The following is a 19,854-nucleotide window of genomic DNA, read 5'->3' as shown; positions in this document are numbered from 1 at the left end:
AATATATAGATATTTTTTCACAATCAATTATAAAATGAGCGACAATAACATGTAAAAAATGTATGGTATGGCATATCTGTTTAATCTTTATACGTTCCGTCAATTGGTTAAATGTTTTTGTTGGTGGTTGAGTTACTGGGTAAACGTTGTTTTACTTTTATTGAAATTTTTGTTATATATATATATATATATTTTTTATTATAACCAAGAAATTAATTATCACAACCGAGAACAACAACAACGTGTGTGGAAAAAAACAGAGATGTGAAATATATTGGAGTTATGTATGTAGGGGAAAACAATATATTGTGTTGTTAATGAAAGGAAAATCAAAACTATAGTTGTTGTCCATATAAATTAAAGCCCGAAATTATTGATTTGATATAACGACGATTTTTGTAGTAAATATATGACTTGAGCTCGGAAGTGTGCAATCGTCGTCATTCAAGCGCGTTTGACTGGCTCCAGACCAAGCCTTGTCCCGACTGACCTTCAGCGAAAAAATTTCCAAAGCGGAGACCAACAACACAAATTGCATAGTGGGAGTTTAGAACACGTGTAACATGAGGACGGACCAGTGCGGGATCAGTTATATAGCAGGTTAAGCAAATGCTAGGGCGGGACTCCCTTTCACAGCTCTGCCAAAAGTTGTTTCAACACTTTATTAAATTTCTAAAGTTTTTCAACAATTTTCGTAAACTCCTAACTTTGCAATTCCGTAATTTTCCCATATTTCAACCGTTTTTTGGGAAGTATTATCTCCTTTAAAGTTTTTTAATTTAAATGTTGAGTTGAAATTTTAGACACTTTATTCAGTTTTGATTTTAATCTAGTTAAAAAATCCCAAATAACATTTCAAAAAACGCCTAATTTATCAAGGTCTAATTTAGAGAATTTTGTTGAATAAAATCGCATGTTCCTATATAAATTAAATAAATCGAAAATGGTTTCTTTTAATGTGCATTTAAATCTTGAAAACTACATTTTGGCCAATTGTTTTTGCTAGAATCACCTTATTAAAAAATGATATAATTTGGTTTAATTAAGATAATACATAATTTTAAAATCGGTTCCTAATACATTCAGAAAAAAAAAGAATTGACCACAAAGGATCTTTGCGAAACTGTAAATACATACATATCTATATTAGTTTTTGCCGGATTTTGACGTCATATTGAACACATTGAAAAACTTTAAAACTTTTTAAACTTTTCCCCCAACGCCCGTCCTTGTCCTAATCCTGCACTGCTTATTGCTGAGGCTTCAGTTAATCAATTTTGGAAGTTGAAGTCTTGAAAACTTTCAAAAGTAAGCCATGAACCAATAAGAAAAGAATATCATCTTTGACACGATTTTGTTATTAAATATTTATTATTGTTTATTTATATATTTATGTATATATTTATGTATGTGTGTATGTATATTTGCTTGCTTATTGTTTAAACAAATGCCGTATATACTAAGTGTTTGCATTTTAAATTACTTTTTACATTCATCATTTGCGTTCAATTTCTCATCTCTATATATATATTTTTATGATTTACTTTCATTTTAATAGCTAACTTTTTTTGTTTTCTTTGATTACTTTTTGTATTATTTGCCACTTGCTGCATACTTTTTTACATCACTGTTTTTTGATTTCTTAGGGTTCTAACATGGAATCATACTAAGCTAGCTTTTCCTTTCATTTCTTGGTTTTTTTTTTGTTGCTTTACACATGAGTATTTTGCATAGTTTATTTTAATTATTGAGATATGAATATTTTATATTCAATGCAAACAGCATTTTTGATTTCCAATACAAATGTTTAAAACTAATTTTCCACTTTTTTTTATTTGTTTGTTTGTTTGAAGCTTAGCAGCTAATCAACATTTATGGTTTTTATATTTAAAACACTTAAAAGAAAATACATTTATATCTTAATGTTTTTTTTATTTCTATATATACACTAACAAGTAAGTTTTTATGTTTTTTAAATTAATTGAAACCCATATTGAAATTTGTAATTTAATTTCCAACTGAATATTGAAAAGAAATGAAACATAAATTCAGGGAAGACAACTTTCACAACACTTTTTGATTAGACAAATCTTGAGCGCATGTAATCCATATTATATCTACATATACATATAATTGGATTAATTCATATTTAACATTTACACATTGCAATTTACTAATTTATTTAGTTTTAGTTTATATTTACATCTGCTTTTCTGGTAGTATTAATCATGTTTTATTCAAGGCAAAGGAACTATTTACCGCTGGATTTTTGTTTGCCAAAAATTTTAATTAATTTTTTTTTATTTCAGTTTTTTTTTTCTTTTAATGTTTATTTGAGTTTTTCGATTTTTTTTTCTTGAAAGCAGTATAATTTATTTGTTTCTGTTCAAAAAGAAAAAATTTGTTTTTCAAATAATTAATTTTGTTTTTTTGATTTCTGTTTCCAAAACCGTAAAAAGTTCCTTTCTATACAATGATTCTATTATGTATCGATATCATATCGATTTAAGTTAAATAAAGTTTTTTATATGTACCTACATATATACATGACATCATCTGGTTTGTTATCTGTTTTTCTTTTATTCAGATTTTCTCTTCTTAATCGAATGATTTGGCAAGCCGGCTTAATCGTGGAAAAAGCTCAGTTTTGTTTTGTTTTTTTAAACGCACTACAGTTTTAGAAGCTCAAAAGTGCCGTTTAACTTGTTCACATCAAGCTTTGCTGTACACTGTGAGAAAGTTTCTTACACTTATCATAATTTATGCAATTGTTTAACAACATAAAGATACGTACTTGATACAATTTTCATATTTAACACTTATTAAGAATAACTCTAATTCATACACTGTACTCAAATGCAAATAGATGTCGATACTTTTTATTGAGCTAATCTCTCAGTGTACTAAGTGAATGGCAAAATCCGTTCGTAGAGAAAAAATGGCAATAAGCCGCAATGGCATATAGCCATTTTCAATTATATTCAATTATATAATTGATCGCTGCCTAGAAGAAATTAATCTTTAAGAGATTTTTTTTTGGCTGTCAGAAATGAATCTTTCCTGAATCATAAAATTATCTCGGGACAGTTTTCCATAACTTTATAAAATTCTTTGGCCACATTACACTAGCATTCAAAGTTCAGTAAATAATTATAAATAAAGTTCTTAAATTCTTTAAAAAAAGTTTAAAAAAGTTTGGAAGAATTCTTAACCATGGGAAACCATTTAAATTAATTAAAGCTTTTGATACAGTAACAAATCTAGGAAAATCGCAATAATAAGTAAACTAACTATAATTAATTTTCTGATCATAAATGGGTCCTCCATATTTCAAAAGAAAATAGTACAGTTTCTTTAAGAGTCATATTTAGCCTCACATTTTGCTATAGTAATCAGACTTCGAGCACATGAAAGAAACATATTTAAGTTTTTTTTTAAAAGATTTATTTTTCTAATCAAAAAGAGGGCTTAATAATGACTCATCAAGGTGATTTCTGATTAAACAATCTTCCAAATGCTCGACGGTATGTTTTTAAGTGGCCAAAATGATCCATCCTGTCTGTTTTCATTGGGGTAAATATTTTTCCAGAATTTTGTCAGTAAAACCAAAAAGCCGTGGGAATAAATTTTGAGTTTCTCTGCTCAGAGGTTACATTATGATTTTCGACTGATTTATCTATTAATGAAGAAAAGCTTTATATTGCCTTAAAAACCTATGTCTGTATGACATATTGACCTTATCATATTATGAATTTGATATTAAAACGAAACGTCAATGTCGAAGCCCGTACACTAATTTTTCATAGCGCCTGAGCGGTAGGCTTCGCCAAATTTTGTATACTCTGGCACTTTTCTCAATAATTTCGTTATTTTCTGTTACCAAAAAAGTTGCACGGGTATACAAACTTTGACGCGGTCGAAGTTAGCCCTGGCCCTCTGGTTTCGCTTCATTCATTAGTAATTCCCAACTAGTTTCAGCGTTGAAGACTATTGCAATGCTGGAGTTCTTTAGCAAAGTCTACTGATGATAGAACTTGATGGTTCTGGAAATAGCTATACAGACAACCTAAAATGCAAGGTTTGACTTATATTAAAACGAACATTGCATTGCAACATTTCTAGATTTTAAATCAGCATGAAAATTTGAAGGTTTTTATATAATGAACTAAGTTAATGATATCAAAAGATGCCAAACGCTTTTCTAGAAACGATTCTTTATTCTAAGATCTGTTTTTGTTTGCCAAATTCGATCATTTGTAGGAATAAATCCAAAGAAACATTCGATGCCGTTCAAAAACAAATTTTATATTATATTGTTATTTTTAAAAAGACGTTGAGCATTGCAAAACTTTTGCATTTGGGTACAGTGAATGAACGACATTTGATTAAACCTATTGATTATGGAAATAGCTTTATATCAATTAATATTATAATACTACTTTTTTTCCTTATCGTTTTTTTTTCTTTGCTCGTTTACTTTCCGTTTGCTTAACTTAAATTATTATTTTCTTTTTGGCTTTACTTTTCTCTTATGTGTTAACTTAAGGACTACAAACAGCTGGCGCAATGCAATTAATTTTCATATATTAATTAATACATTGCACATTTTTCACCTATAAAAGAAAAGAAACGAAATAAACGAATTGAAACCCCAAACTGAAACAAAAGGAGAAATGAAAGCAACAAAAGGGCAAAAAAGGAGAGAAGGAGCTGCTGCAAAAGGAGCGAGCACCTTAAGCTACTTTTTGAAATGCATTTCATCATCAATTCAGCATCAGCATGAGATGCACTTCGACTCTGCTATTCGCCGCCAAGTCATCAATAATCGTTGATCCAGCCTGGCTACTTTTACACCCACTTCCATTCCGACTGCCCTGGATGTCCCTTCCACTGCCATACGAGAATCAGCCACATCCTTTCCAACAGCAGCAAGTGTCGCTGACAGCTGCTGATGTCGCTCCATGGCAGTTAAATCATCGCCAGCGTTTACTACGACACTTGCAATATTGCCATCCGCATTCGCATTCGCATCCGCAACTGCATCCGCATCCGCATCCATATTCGTGTCGTTGTCCGCATTCGCAGTCGCATTCGGATTTGTATCCACGTTCTCAGCCAGATTGCCTGGATGATGGCAAAGTGTTGCCATTTGACAATTATAAAAGCATTTGATGTCCTTCGTCCTGTCCAACGATGACTGTTGCTTCGCCGTTTGTCGTTCCACTTGCCTCGCCTTTGTGTATTGACAGTCGATAATTTGATGGGCCAACAGCCAACAGAATAGGACACTTGCTGCTCCTCCTCCAACGCTAATCCATGAAGCGAATGCATCATGCAATTGCCACGCCCCCTTTAGCCTGTTGCCGAGCACTTTTGTTAGTTTCGTTAGCCAAGTGTACAAAAAGACTTCATGTGCAGCTGTCGAAGCACCCGATGTGCTATCCGCTGCAAAAATAGAGAGAGAGATAAAAGTAGAGATACATTTACTGTTAGAACATTTCTCAGTTTATCATCAATAATAGGGAATTTGATGCTAATAAAATTTATTTACTACTTGAAATTATACGGATTAATTACTTTTAATATCAGAAACTGCATCTGGCATAAAGAAACTAGTTTTTTTAATTATTTCCTTTGGTCTTGCAACATCGTTTAATTTATTTATAGTGGTTTGTTTTATGTTCTCTTATTTATTTACTTTAAGTTCGTAGTATTTAGAAGATTGTAATATATTTTAATGAGGGTAGTATAAAATATATTAAAATAATAAGTCAGATTGTATGCGTAAAGAGGGCCTGTGCTACATAAAAAATGACCATATACTAAGGACCTTTTTAATGAAACATTCTAGTACTTCATCATTTTCAAATCCGAAAACTCTAGAATGTCGTTAAGCACGAAGAATTTAAAAAATAAAGAGACATTCTTTGAGTGACAATTGAAGTGATCGGACGTTTTTAACTAACCATCCTAAAATATCTATATCTGATTCGACAGAGAATTCAAATCTCATTAAAAATAAAAATATATTTTTAAATCATTTAGTAACGTTAAAATCTGTCAAGATGAAAGACGGAAAAAATGTCTACAACATTAAGATTCAAATCTTTGATTGGTCCCAATTTTGATTCTGGGAAGAATTCTTAAAATTTGAGTATGCAGTTCTCCTAAGTTTTACTAGACCTACAGCTTTTTCTAAGGGGTAAAAAGTAGATTGGCGGATCCAAATTATGGTCTTTGTATTAATATGCACGAGAAAAAAAGGGTATATCTAAGTTGAAAAAATTTTCGGTTAATTATCTAAATGCAATGACAATTTAAAAGCTGTTTGGTAACATTATTTAAAAATCGCAAGGATCAAAATGAAGAAACGAACTAAGTAACTAAATCCTTACAGTCACACGGTATGTGTAACAACTAACAGAAGGATAAAGATGTGAAAGAAAGTCTTTGTTTATGTATTATTTTCCCTTTGACTTTCAAAATCAATCAAAATCAGTATTTTTTTAAATTTCTGAGTTTTTGAAAAGCCAATTTTAAACTAGATAAAACTTTGAATATAATTAACTTAACAAAAATAAGAGTTAATTATTTTCCTTTTTAAGATGACGCTAATTTCAGAGCGCATTATACTTTATAATTTATGTTCAAATTATTCCTGATTCAGTTGCCAAAAAAGAAAACATATCAATATATGCCAAATTACTACTCGATTAAAATCCGATAAAATAAGATTCTTTGAAAATCTTAAAGTAATCCAAATTTAAAACCAAAAATTTAAGCACTACTTTTCAATAAATGCCTTAGAATTTTGTCCACTGAATGCAGATTCTTAAAGGACTAATATTTGGACTGCAAGTGGTGTCCGTTTACATTTCTTTACTCCTTTCTTCCATACAAACACACACACACACACACATACACATACACTCACACATAAATATACCATAAATTATGTAAATAAAATTCCTGCAGCATAAACATTTTGCCAGTAACCCGAGCAGCAGCTCCAGCTTATCGAATCAAATGCCAAGAAAATCCAATTGGTATAAACTAAGTTTAGAACATGAAAGATTGTCGCGGAATTGAACCAGACTGTGGAACGTGTGTGTATTTGAGTGTGTGTGTGTGTGTGTATGAATGGGTGTGTCTAGGAGTGGCAGCAAGTGATGATTGGGCTTGAGGGCAAACGATGGAATTTTCTGCATATATTTTTTTTTTTTTTTGTGAAAGTGTTGCCACTTACTTGAGGCAACATTTACTTAACACCCACCAACATCAAGAACAACAACAACCACAATGTAAAATGCATTGAGCTAAAAATTGTATTTAAAATTGAGTTGAGTTCCTAAAGGAAAACCAAAAAGGAAATAGGGTGAGAGAGAGAATAAGAAAAAAAATCAACGTATGCATCGCTCAAGGCAAACTACTCGAACTAAGGGAAAAAACCTTTTTATAAGTAGATGAGTTTGAGTTGGGATTAACATTGATGACGAAAGGGAGGGGCAAGGAGAACTTACGTTTTGCAAAACCAAACAAATATATATATATACATACTATAGATTGTACTTCCGATTCCACTTTTTAGTGAACTTTATGCAAATGCACACCCTCACATAAGAGATGATGTCTGGTTGAATATTTTTTTGGTGACTGTATTTGCAATATATATTTTTTCCGCTTGCCCCTCTCTGGTTTTTTCTTGAGAATTTTTGTGTTTGTTTTGTTTGAAGAAGGCTTTGGCAGATACTCGTACTTACTGCAGTTGAAAATGCAGTGAAAATAGTTCAAGCTCGGCAGGCAGTGCATACAAAATGCAATGAAATGGAAAAATCGAATATATATATATCTGGAAAACCCTTGTAACAAGTGATGCAGCGCTTGGAATAAAGATTTGTGGACTACATAAAGTACTACATCTAAATATAAGTTACTAAACATTACTAACAGTTGCAAATGGAGAGCTACTTTAACGGGAAATTCTCAGTTCTGGGTTCCTCGAGAGGAAGTTGTAAATACAAGATGGATAATTTTCCAACCAGAAATAACTATAAGCTGATATAACAGCGATGACCGTTGATGATTTGTAAAAAAGTACAAGAGCTATATTAAACCTTTTAGATACACAAATACACAGCCAACAGCAAAATGGACCGGTAACATTAATTATCTAGAACGAAGTCAGCTTTTTGCATTCAAATTTAAAGAAACAATAGATACATAAATCATCTATTTGAGTGCCAAATTGGATAACGATATATTTGAAGCTTTTAACTCTGCTCATACAAAATTATTTATTTAAAATAAATATATTTTTATGTGGTTTCTTCATATTTCTACTCGATCTTACAGTGACCGATCTGAATGTTGATTTTGGGTAATAAACTATGTAATTTTAGAAAAAGAAATAAATCGAATATCGAAATTTTAGATGATTTAGAGGAAGAAGTAAGAGGAGAGGATTTCCTACTTTTCCGTTCCCCGAGGAACCGACACTTATATAATTAGCATGGTCAATTTCATTTATCCAAATTCAGTCGAACTTTCGTATAATAAAATCGCAAAAAAATATAATAAAATAGAAACATAATAAAATTTTTATAACCTATTGAATTTTTGTCCAATTTTTATTTAATATAAAGACTTATTTCAGTATCGATGACAGTTTGTTAATTTTTACACAAACAAATCTTTTATTCAATTGAGAGAAATGAAGATATTTTTTAACATCTTACTTTTGGTGTCTACAAAGGTTTAAAGACTTTAATCTACATTATATTAAATGGGTAATTTCAAATTGTCTTTTTACTCCAGAGCACATAGGGGTGCGGGGCCGTTTTTTGAACACTTAATTCAAAAATGTATGTTTAACAATAATTTTCAGTCTCATTGCATTGTGCGAGGTAATAAATATATTTTGCAATTATTTTTACAGAAAATGGGCGTGGCATCTTGGCTCCACGGTCAAAAAATCGTATTTTGCCCAAAAAGGAATGCTAAGTATCTCATTCAACTTTTCATACAACCGTTGTGATTTTAATATTTTCTTAAAATTTAGGGCCAAGATTCATAGAAAAATCTAGAAAATGTTTTTAAAGTTGATCAATATCATTATCAGCATAAGTAATATAGACACTTTAAGCAAGCAACTGCTGCACAATAAGGATAACACATAAAATTGTTATAAATATATTTTATATGCAAAGTATACACTACTTTACATAAATTTTTAAATTAAATTATTATGTTTTAATATGGGACTAATCAATGTGTGATTTTTTGGTTAAATGTAAAAGACCATTCGGTTACATTTTGGAATAGTATTTAATATGCCAAGCTTAATTCAGTATTCAGTCCTATGTTCTCTAAGTTGTGATAAGCCACTCGTCTAAGTATTTTTATTCACAAAATACTTAAAAAGAATATATTTTATTCATATAAGGTGATGGCAAAATAAATATTAATATCTTTGAATATAAATTGAAACATTTAAAAGGCTTATCACAGCCCAAACTGACGTACACGTAAAAATTATAATTTATTTGAATAAGGAAAGGTTTGGTTGTTTTAGTTTTATAAACTTACCCGAATAATAGGTCAAATATGATTCATTATGATCCTCATATCCACCGTTCCTCTCACCACCATTTGCATGCTCCTCTAGGGGATAGTTGTTGATATCATAGGATCTGCCCGATGCCATTATTCTTGGCCTATCCTCTTCGATGACACTTTCGATTTCCTCTTTGAATATGTCAAAGATGGTTGAAGTGCACTTAAGCTACATAGACAAAAGATTGGGAAAGGTGATTAAAATTCAAATTTTCAAACATCGAGCTTCTTGTGTTGTTGTTGTTGTTGTTGTGTGTGTGTGTGTGTGTTTTTTTTTCTATAACGGGGTCGCTTGGAATATCCGAATGCCTTACCCTCATCTGACCCTTGAGAAAATGTTGAGTGGTGACCATGAAATGTATGGCACTTGTAACTGATTCCAGAGTGGAATTCTCCTGCTTCTCAATCTGATACGTCTTTATGTGATGTGGGGGAACCTAAAAGGAAGAAGAAGAAAAACCAAATCAAATATCGAATATGAAAAATGTCAAGTGGTGGGTTTTTAGAAATCAATTTATAAAATATTTTGCTGCAGCTGCAATACTTGTGATAGTTTTGATGACTTGACACATACGCCCACAAATACACAACCACACCCACTTACACACACACACACAAACACATATACAGATGTAGGAACAATGTCCTGACGAAGCTCTCGGCTTTCCTTTACGCCCAAAAAAACAGAGGCAAAATTTATAACTTATGAATGATGAATAGATTTACGCTTGAGTGATTAAGTGGGGCAGAATGAGACAAGAGGAAGCGGTGGGATGAGACGGCATAGAGACGAGGCCACTTTGTTTGCGGTGAGTTTAGTTTGAAGTGCCTTGCAGATACGCCACGCCCACACATGATGATGAGAGCAACAGCACAGAAAAAAAAAATGGATAGACGAATGAGTAGAATGGTGTGGATGGGTTCGGGTGAGGCCAGCGGAGCGGCGATGGCGCAGAAGGTGGCAGAGCTCGTTAGTTAAAAGATCAAGTGGCCACAAGGAGGTGGTGCATCCATGCCTGGTCCACACTTAAGTGTTGTTTGTGTTTCTTGTTCCTGTTCTCTTGCTCTCCTATATACATATAGGCTTTTCCTATTACATGTTGAGCCTCTTTCCTATTGGTAGTTTTTTCTTTGCCTCCTTTGGTTTTCCATTTTACGTTTTATTTTGGTGGCTGCAAAATCCATCAAAAAGTTTGAACGGAATTTGCAACAATTTCGCCTTTGTTGGTTGTCGATTTGTATGAAATTTGATTTGATTTGAATTCCAAAATCGCAACACTTCAATTCAAATGAACTTCTAGTTCACATTAGAGAATGCATTGTTGAAATATTATTCATTTTTTCTTTTCCCTTATTTGTTATAGATTTTACCATTGCCATTAAGCAATTTATTGTTATTTAATCCCAATTACTGATTATATTGCAATCAAATAACATGGAATTACTCTTTACAGGTAAATTTGTTTCATTTGGGTCTACAATGAACTGAATTATAGTAGAATATTTCTACAAAATAATCTCAATTCATTAATAACTATTCAACAATCCTTTTCAAATGTGTATTGGAGCTTTATATTGTACTAAACTAGTGTCTATTTACATTATAATTATTAAGAAGTGGGTTAACAAAATAAATGTTAAAGATACGAGTAGAATCATAGACTTAGCTATTGCCTTTTGTTCGTTACGAAAACAAATAATATTTGTTTACATTTAAAGTCCATCAAATATTTAACAGGAAACACAATACTGTCGAGTCAACATTGAGAGCTTAAAATGAAATTTGCTTAAGGCTAAAATTCGCTTAAACTCAATAGGAAAATGCTTTAAATGTCAAGGCCATTAACTAATAATTAATCATCACTAAGTAGCAATTATTTTAATGATTAAGATTCAATTATTTATGATAGCTCAGACTAAAGTGCGGTAACTAAATTTAGTTTAATTTTATAATCTCTTAATTTTGTGCAAATAATTAAGTTATTATGGATAAATTTGTTACTTAGTTAGTGAAATGTTTAGCGTATTTTGGAATATTTTAAAGTTGTTTTAATAAAGGCAATGAATTTATGGAATACAACCAACTTTTAGAAGGTAATTTGCCATTAGAATACGAACTAAAGCCTAAAGTTTTCCAATATTTAGTCAATAATAACGTATACGCACTGTATGATAGCTAAACTAATGACATTGAGGAAAATATTCGGAAAATTATTCTGTTATATTTGTCGAACATTTAAATATAAAAATTGTAAGGAAAAAAAGCCATTTTAAAAGTTCGTAAGTGCAAATCTAAATTTTCTTTATATTATTTAACAAAAAGTTATTATATAGAAGTTCCAATAGATTCTGATTATTATTGTTAAAGGATTTATCTCCCAATTCACTCATTCTTATAGATATATGTATATAATCATAAAGCCACATGTACATATTCATATGTGTATAAAAAAAGTAATTTATTTCATATATTTTATTATGTTTATTGACACTAATACGAACTAACTATAAGAAAATCATATCCACTCAATCTAATCTACTATTTCATTTCAATATTGCAACTCACTTCGTTAAAAATTCTTGTTTTCAGCTTAAATTTTAGGATTCAGATTTGGCAAATCAAATTTAAAAGATGAACATTTAATCCCAACTTTAAAATAAATTCACTTTCTATCAAATACTAGGCTGACTCCCTCACCGAGAGGACTTGTACGAAAAACCAACTTACAACTTGAACTCTCCACACTGACACAAAAAAACACACACAGACAAAAGGCCTCTGTAATATGAATTATGACTTTAGGCAAGCCTTGACACTATTCCAGTCCCCTCCTCACCTCTTGATCCAGTCAGTCTCTTGCTTTTTGGCTGGCAACAAATAACATCCTGCTCTCCAGCCAAAAGTCTAGATTCTGCCCACTCCAGAAACTTTTGAGGAAAAAACTAGCTGACAACCTAAACGTTTCTTGAAAAACCAAAACGCAAAATGCCGGGGCCGTGTCACCTGCCTACCCGATCTTCCTCTTACACTCCCTTTTCACCTCTCTCTCTCTCTCTCTCTCTCACCCTCTTTGACTCTTTTTCTCTTTTGACACCTGTGTGAAATCATGCGGAGCCATGACAGCAGCTGGGCACCAAGTCTTGCCCACCTGAAACTCCACGACACCAGCTCTTCATGGCTTCAATGGTTGGTGCTGTGGTTGCGGCCATAAAACATCCAGCACAGCAAAAGCGAAAGGCATAAAAAAGAGAGACTGCCTATCAAAAAGTATATGTATATGTATGCATGTATGTAATGGGTGACAAAGAGAAAAACGGTTGTTGGGGAGAGGGGGAACTTTAGGCAAATAAAAAAGGAATAGCAAAGAGAAATACACATACTCACAGGTGCCAAAAAGTATATGCACTATACACAGACACACACACACACATGCGAGTAAGAGAAATGAAAAATCACACACTAAACGCTAAAAGATTGCCACAGGCAATGTCAGGTGACCCCTCCACCCCTAAAAGTGTGGGTGAGGGAGGGCATTTGCACATAGTTTTGGTTTTTTCTTCTATATTCTCAAATGTGTGATAGATGGTTCAAAACGAAGAGAAATTGTTATACCTAGATGTAACTAGATTTTTTTATACCCTTGCAGAGGGTATTATAAAATTGGTCAGATGTTTGTAACGCACAGAAGGAGACGTTTCCGACCCCATAAAGTATATATATTCTTGATCAGCATGAGAAGCTAAGTCGATATAGCCATGTCCGTCTGTCCGTCTGACCGTCTGTCCGTCTGTCCGTCGGTGCGTACGCGTTTTACTCAGCCATCTTAAAAGCTATCGGGATGAAATTTTTTTTGGGAGCTTTTTTTTACCCGGGTGAGATAAAGTATGAAAATCTTTGGGATCGGACCACTATATCATATAGCTCTAGAAGAAACATTTTTGCAAAAATTGGAGTATCCCCATGAAATTTACCAATATGATAGTAATAGATATAAAATCTCAGATCCCAAAATTTGAATCTGATCCGATAAATAGAACACAAGTTACAGTCAATATAAATCGGTTCAAACGCTGCCGGCAGCGCTGCTTGCTGCCTACTACTGCCATCATCAAATCAACAGAGCACACGCATACACACACAGACGCAACGCTACATGAACTGTATGTGTATGCGTGCCGTGCTTTGCTTAGAAAATGATGGAAGAAGAAAAACTTGTGGTAAAAAGAGAAATAATATTTTGTTTGTGTATTGATGAATTGAGTTGCAGGGAAAGAAATTTCAAAAAGGAATAATATTATTGCCAAGTATACTGCAAGGGTATATAAACTTCGGCATAGCCGAAGTTAGCTTCTTTGATATTTTTAAGCTGAACTTTGCATCGACTTCGAAAAATGATATGACAGTGAACAGGAGTAAGACCACAATATGGTGATTCGTTCACTTTTGATAATGGGAAAAAAGACCCACTTAAAATATGAGAAAACAAAGAACAAATAAGTGCAAGAAGATTTCCCTTATTACCTAGCAAAGTATATTTTTTGAATTAAAAAAAGCAATGTTTAATGTTTTGAACACTACCAATCCAGGTCTTTGTGGGGGGTCCATCAGCCCTATCTAACCAACCTAACCTTTGTTCCAAACCGGCTGGAGGCCATTTATTAGGCCCTTTCGCTTTGCTGTTAAGACATTTCTTTTATTTTACCATAAATTAGCCATTCTACATAGAATAAGTATTAATGTAGGAAAAAATAATACAAATCCTCTAAAAATGATGACTAGGTTTGAATAACAAATCTATAAATCTGACTTATATGGAAAGTTTAAAGAATCTAGGGAACGAGTCGCCAAAATCTCAATCAAAATCATTAGCTAGCCATCGAAAACCAATTTTATTTCCATCATTTTCTAAACACAATGTGCTTTAATATTCCATTTTCTATTCAAATCAATTTAAATAGCTTTCCATTAGTCTCATGACACTGCCCCACTTCTTAGTGTAGACCTACGCCCTCTGTTAAGCAACCGACTTATATAGGTACTCTCTCATTGAAAAACAATGTGGTGGGAGGAAAACATTATTGCGCCATACTCCACGACTTCCGTGGCTCGACTAAACTAATTGAAAAATTACCAGGCCATCAATTGAAAACGTCGCGCATTTTGCGCTACTCAAGTTGCCCTTACCCGCTTTTTCCTGCCACATGGCAGATTCACTATAGTGACGCTTGCCGCCCCATTCTACTATTTTTGGTTTAATTGAAACGCCTTTTGTAGGCGTAACCGGGAAAATGTGAGGAGCAAGTGAAACCAAAACTTACCACAATACCATTAATAGTCCATGTCAAATTAGCAGCCGGTTTCGAGTATTTAATTGAGCAATTGCCATCGACCAAATCGCCAATGCGATAACGTGCCTGTATACCGGTAACCACTGTGTGCTCTTCCGGTAGTTCTGTGAAAGAAGAAAACGAGACATTGGGAGTGTGAGAAGGAGTGGAATGAGTTAGAGTGGGCAATAGGCGTGAGAGGAACCACATTATGGCAATGTAAAATTAGCCCACTGAAAACTGACAAAAAAAAGGTCACTCCTTGCGGCACAGTGGTTCAATGCAAGACGTAAAGCCAATATATTTTGTTTATGTTAATGCTGGAATTCGTTTGAGGTTACTTGTTTCTAGTTCTATCCTTAATTCCAAATTCAACTTATGTAAAGAGTCTTCAGTAAGACATATAGAACTCAATCTTTTTATTGATTCTTAAAATTAAATATGATGTATGTAAGTCTTCTATTTATTTATAAGAAATAAACAATACTCATTTGTTGACTGTACTTTCAGTTTCGGAGTTTGAAAGAAAATTGTCGCCCAATTTGTCATCTATATATTAGTGTCTTTTAATTACTAACTTTAAATTATTTTACTCCATTTACTATTCACTAAAATTGAATTTAAAGTTGAAATTCTAAAACAAAATACAAATAATAAAGGTAAGATTGGAAATGTTTCAACATAGTTCATATTAAGAAGTCCCATGAAAAATGGAAAATTTGGATAAAGAACTCTTAACTCCTAAAAAAAAAGTTAGATTATAAACAATGAAGTACTGTTCAATATTTTTGTTTAATTATTTGTTGGACCTTATTATAAAAATGTATATTTGTTTTGAGTGCATATCATAATAGAAATTTTCTATGTTTTCTTCCACTTCTTCTGCACTTTGTTTTTGATCAAAAGACTTGCTATGAAATCTCAAAAAGTTATTAGTATCTATCTTGAGCTCTTCAAACTGAAGACCTTCAGTTGGTCCATCACTTGAGTTGATAACATTGTACCACTGTGCACCACTATTTGAACACCAAGCACATTTTGTCTAATTAATTTGCTAGCCACGGCGGCCTTTTTTATTGCACTTTCTTTTTACTTACTTTTACTCTTGTTTTTTTTTTCTTTTTTGGACTCTCTTCTTTTTTTTTCTTTCGTGTCCCCCTTTTATTTTTCACTTACCAACCACCTCCATTTCGCCGGACACCATTGCTGTTTGGAAAGTGGGAGCCTCCACGGATATTTCGCATGTAAATTTACCCGAAATATTCAGCGGCACCGACTGCAGTACGACATGGCTCTGATTCGAAAGGTTGCGCTTTTGTAGAGATAAAGGAAGAAAGAAAGAGAGAGAACGTTGAAAGAAATGTAATAAAAATTAGTCGAAAAAATTGGCAGGACGAGATGCATAGAAATTGAATATATAAGCAAAAGTGAAAGAACAAAAAAGGACCAAAAACGAAAAGATGCCCAACGTTATGAATGAGAAAGAGCAAAATTGCACAAGGGCAAATGATGAAAGGTGCCCTGCAAATTGAGGGTGCAAATAGGTGAAGAGTTGAATTTTAAGTCAATGTGGGGGACGGATTGGGTGGAATGTCTTTGGTCCCATACAGCATTGGAGCTTTTGATTAAAATTGCTTTGAGTCAGTCTCAAAGTGATATCTCTGGTGCGTTGTTAGTTAAACTAAGATTAGCTGTCAGGAGTTTATTTTCTATAGATAGAAATTCTTTAATAAAGAATTTACCATTTGAAATAACTTAAAAATTAATGGTTTATAAGGAATCTCATTGTTCAGTCTATTTTGAATCCTCTTGAAGATTAAACAAATATTGTGCTTTAAAATCAGATTTATAAAAAGGCAATAAGAAAAAAGATGGCTTAACTTAAAAGTTAATACTGTAACTAACTCAAAAAGTTTTTAACATTAGCTAGAAGTTAAATTAACTAATCAAATACGAAACTTCCTAAAACTTTTAGAGCTTGATCCTTCATCTATATACTAAAATGATTTATTTATTTATGTTTAATTGCGTATTTTGTATGGCATGAACATGAATAGATGATTAAATTGAATTAGTTTATCGTATTTCATAGACAAATGTTATTTTTGACATTCAGATATTCGTTAATGGAATCTATCGATTCGCAAAATATCAATCAATAACAATAACAATTAAGTTGACCTATATAATTGCACAATTAAAATATGCAATTTAACTGACAATTGAGTATAGACTGTATTCTGTTCATATGAAGAATCCACTTTCCAGTACTTGAACAATTTGATCATATTTACGCAATATTTATTCTTTGGCAAATGATTGAAGGTGGTAACCAAAACCAAACCTCAATTGCAGTCAATCCACTTAATGAAAATCAAATTTAATAATGTGCATTTATGCAAAAAAAAAAACGAATTAAAATTGGTAGAAATAAAAATATGTAAAAATGTGAAACAAAAGGAAAAATGTGCATGTAAGTTTAATATGGAAAAATATGACAAGTTCTCGGGTTGTTTAACCCAATTGCTTCCCTAATTGGCTCGTGTGCATTGCCAACGTATTAATTATAAACTTAAAAAACTTTACTTGTTTTTTGCAATCTGCATATATTGTTTTTTAATGAGCCGCAAGTCAATCGCAAGCACAACTAATTGGCCATGGCCAACAACTTTTTCCAGGGATTCGCCTTTCTCTGGATGGACTGGCATAATTATAATAATGATGAGTGAGTGAGTGAGAGGGAGGGACAGAGTATATACATACATAGGTCGATGCGGGCAGTCAGCAGATAGGATAGAGGCGGATATAAAGGTTGTCATATAAAGCCAGTCAACTGACTGAAAGTAAGGGCTGACAGTAGAGGGAGTGGCTTAAATGCAATCAGCCATTATGGGCATAATTTACAGTGCGTTTGTTATTTTATGACACGCAACTGCAGCATGTGTCCTTAATGGTATATCACCTCTTATAATTCTAGAGATGACAGTGTGAGTGATAAAGTGAAAAAAAGGAGGAAACAAAAGCTAAACAAATTAAATTTTTATGCAAGGTAAATGTAAATAGAACAGTTAATAGTGTGACTAAAGATTCTAGGGATACACTGAAAAAATTTATTTAAACACAAACTAAAAAAAAAGCTATCAGATTAATTTTAGTAATTTTATATTAGCAAAAAGTTAATGGAAAATCTGTTTAAGGTATCAAACTGAATGTCCTTTAAAACTCCTAAAAATATTCTTGTGTTCGCAATATTATTAATTGCTCATCCGTCTAGTTGGTTTTCACAAAGAGTTTTATATGATCAGAATTAAATCTATTATATTTAGTATAATGGAAGAGCAAGTAATACTAATATTTTGTTATTTTTTTATGTATTAATGAAATAGAAAACTAAAAACTAATGAATTTAGTTAACAAATGCTTAGAACTTCTAATTAATTCTTCTTCCACTGAAATTTCCCTAAAAAATAAAAGCAAGACCATCTTTTTTGCCCTACTTAAGGTTTTATTAATAAATACTAAAGCTTTAACCATATTTAAAATGGGTTTAAGTTAATATCAACAAATTTCTAAATACAGAAACATTTAGATCAATTTAATTTAAAGTCAAATCTAAGTGAAATTTTTCGTTACTCTTAAAATTTTTGTTTTTATTTTGTGTTTAGTTTATTTATGCCCATCTCTAGAATCATATTCACACACACACACATATTTCGAATGAGAACTCATTGCGTATATACTCACCTCCACATTGAGACCACTTGACATGGCAAACACTTTCATAGCTGGATTCTCTTTGGGCGTATAACGATAAAACTCACGCTTGCCTTTATACCATTTCACCGAATATAGCGTATCATTTTCCATATCGTAATTACAGGTGAACAGGGCATTGCTGCCACGTTTCACTGCCTGTGGTATCATTACAGAAACATCCTTGAGCGCCACAATAAAATCTGCAAAAAGAGACAGAATAACAACAACAAAAACAAAACGCATAAGTATACCAAGAAATGAGCAGAGCAAAAATACTTTTATTTAGGTACATGAAATGAAATTAAGCAAATTGGTGGGTGTGAGGCAAACACACACAAATACACACACTCACGCACACTTGGTAACAATTGTGTAGCAAGAAATTTTTTGGCTGGAGGGGGCATCGCTTCATATGAGCATAAATATATTATGTATGTATGTATATGTGTTTGGTCGAGGGAGCATTAAGTAGTTTTTATACAATAATACAAGTCACTTGCTTTAACTTCGACACTTTTCATCTGATTGATTACTTTATATTCTTATATTTTGCTTACTAGATGAATAATTCTGTAGCAGCCCTCGTTTGTTGTGTTCTAGGGAAATTCCATAAGTTAGTTATTTTTCTGTTTCACCAAATTAAAGCCTTAAATTGTTGATATTCATTTATCTATTTTTTTCATTTTGTTTTCTTCATGAAACTTTGTACATTTCAATTAGTTCTCTCAACCAATTCGAAAGCCTAGACAATAACAACTTTGACCTTACAACAAAAATACAAAGAAGAATAAACCCAAAACAAAAAAACAAGAAAAAAAATTGGAAAAATGAAAACACGAAACAAAATTTTCCAATGTACATGCAGAGAGTTGAAAATTGAACTCTACACCCAGAACCCTCAAACCCCAAACCTAAAAAAAAATGCTGAAAACCAATCTGATGGTAACTACTGGTCATTGGAGAACTGCTCTTCTTTCCTTTTGATAAGCGACAAGAGAAGCAGAGATAGAATAGAGATATCAGTGAGAGTGAGACAGAGAAAAAGCGAGTTTGTGGAAGAGAAGGAAGCCTCTGACCTGACCAACGTTGGCTTCTGTTTTCCTGTTGGCCGCTTCAAATGACAACAAATGTTTCACCAAAGCACGGCTTGCTTCTACT

General features: G+C 32.4%; 1 protein-coding gene across 1 annotated transcript; it reads right to left on the bottom strand.

Annotated features, from left to right (window-relative positions):
• Positions 1-4,452: 4,452 nt before the first annotated feature.
• On the bottom strand, positions 4,453-18,939 carry LOC6644266. Its single transcript, XM_002066957.4, has 6 exons — positions 18,685-18,939; positions 16,117-16,252; positions 14,932-15,065; positions 9,927-10,049; positions 9,586-9,781; positions 4,453-5,445 (listed from the first exon to the last, which is right to left on the bottom strand). Exons 1-6 carry the CDS (start codon positions 18,937-18,939, stop codon positions 4,775-4,777), a joined length of 1,515 nt encoding a protein of 504 aa, XP_002066993.2. The 3' UTR covers positions 4,453-4,774.
• Positions 18,940-19,854: the final 915 nt, after the last annotated feature.

The sequence above is a fragment of the Drosophila willistoni genome (assembly GCF_018902025.1).
Source record: "Drosophila willistoni isolate 14030-0811.24 chromosome 2R unlocalized genomic scaffold, UCI_dwil_1.1 Seg167, whole genome shotgun sequence".
Classification (NCBI taxonomy): Eukaryota; Metazoa; Arthropoda; class Insecta; order Diptera; family Drosophilidae; genus Drosophila; species Drosophila willistoni.
The sequence above is the reverse complement of the archived record's forward strand: the minus strand, read 5'-3'. Positions and strand labels throughout refer to the sequence as shown.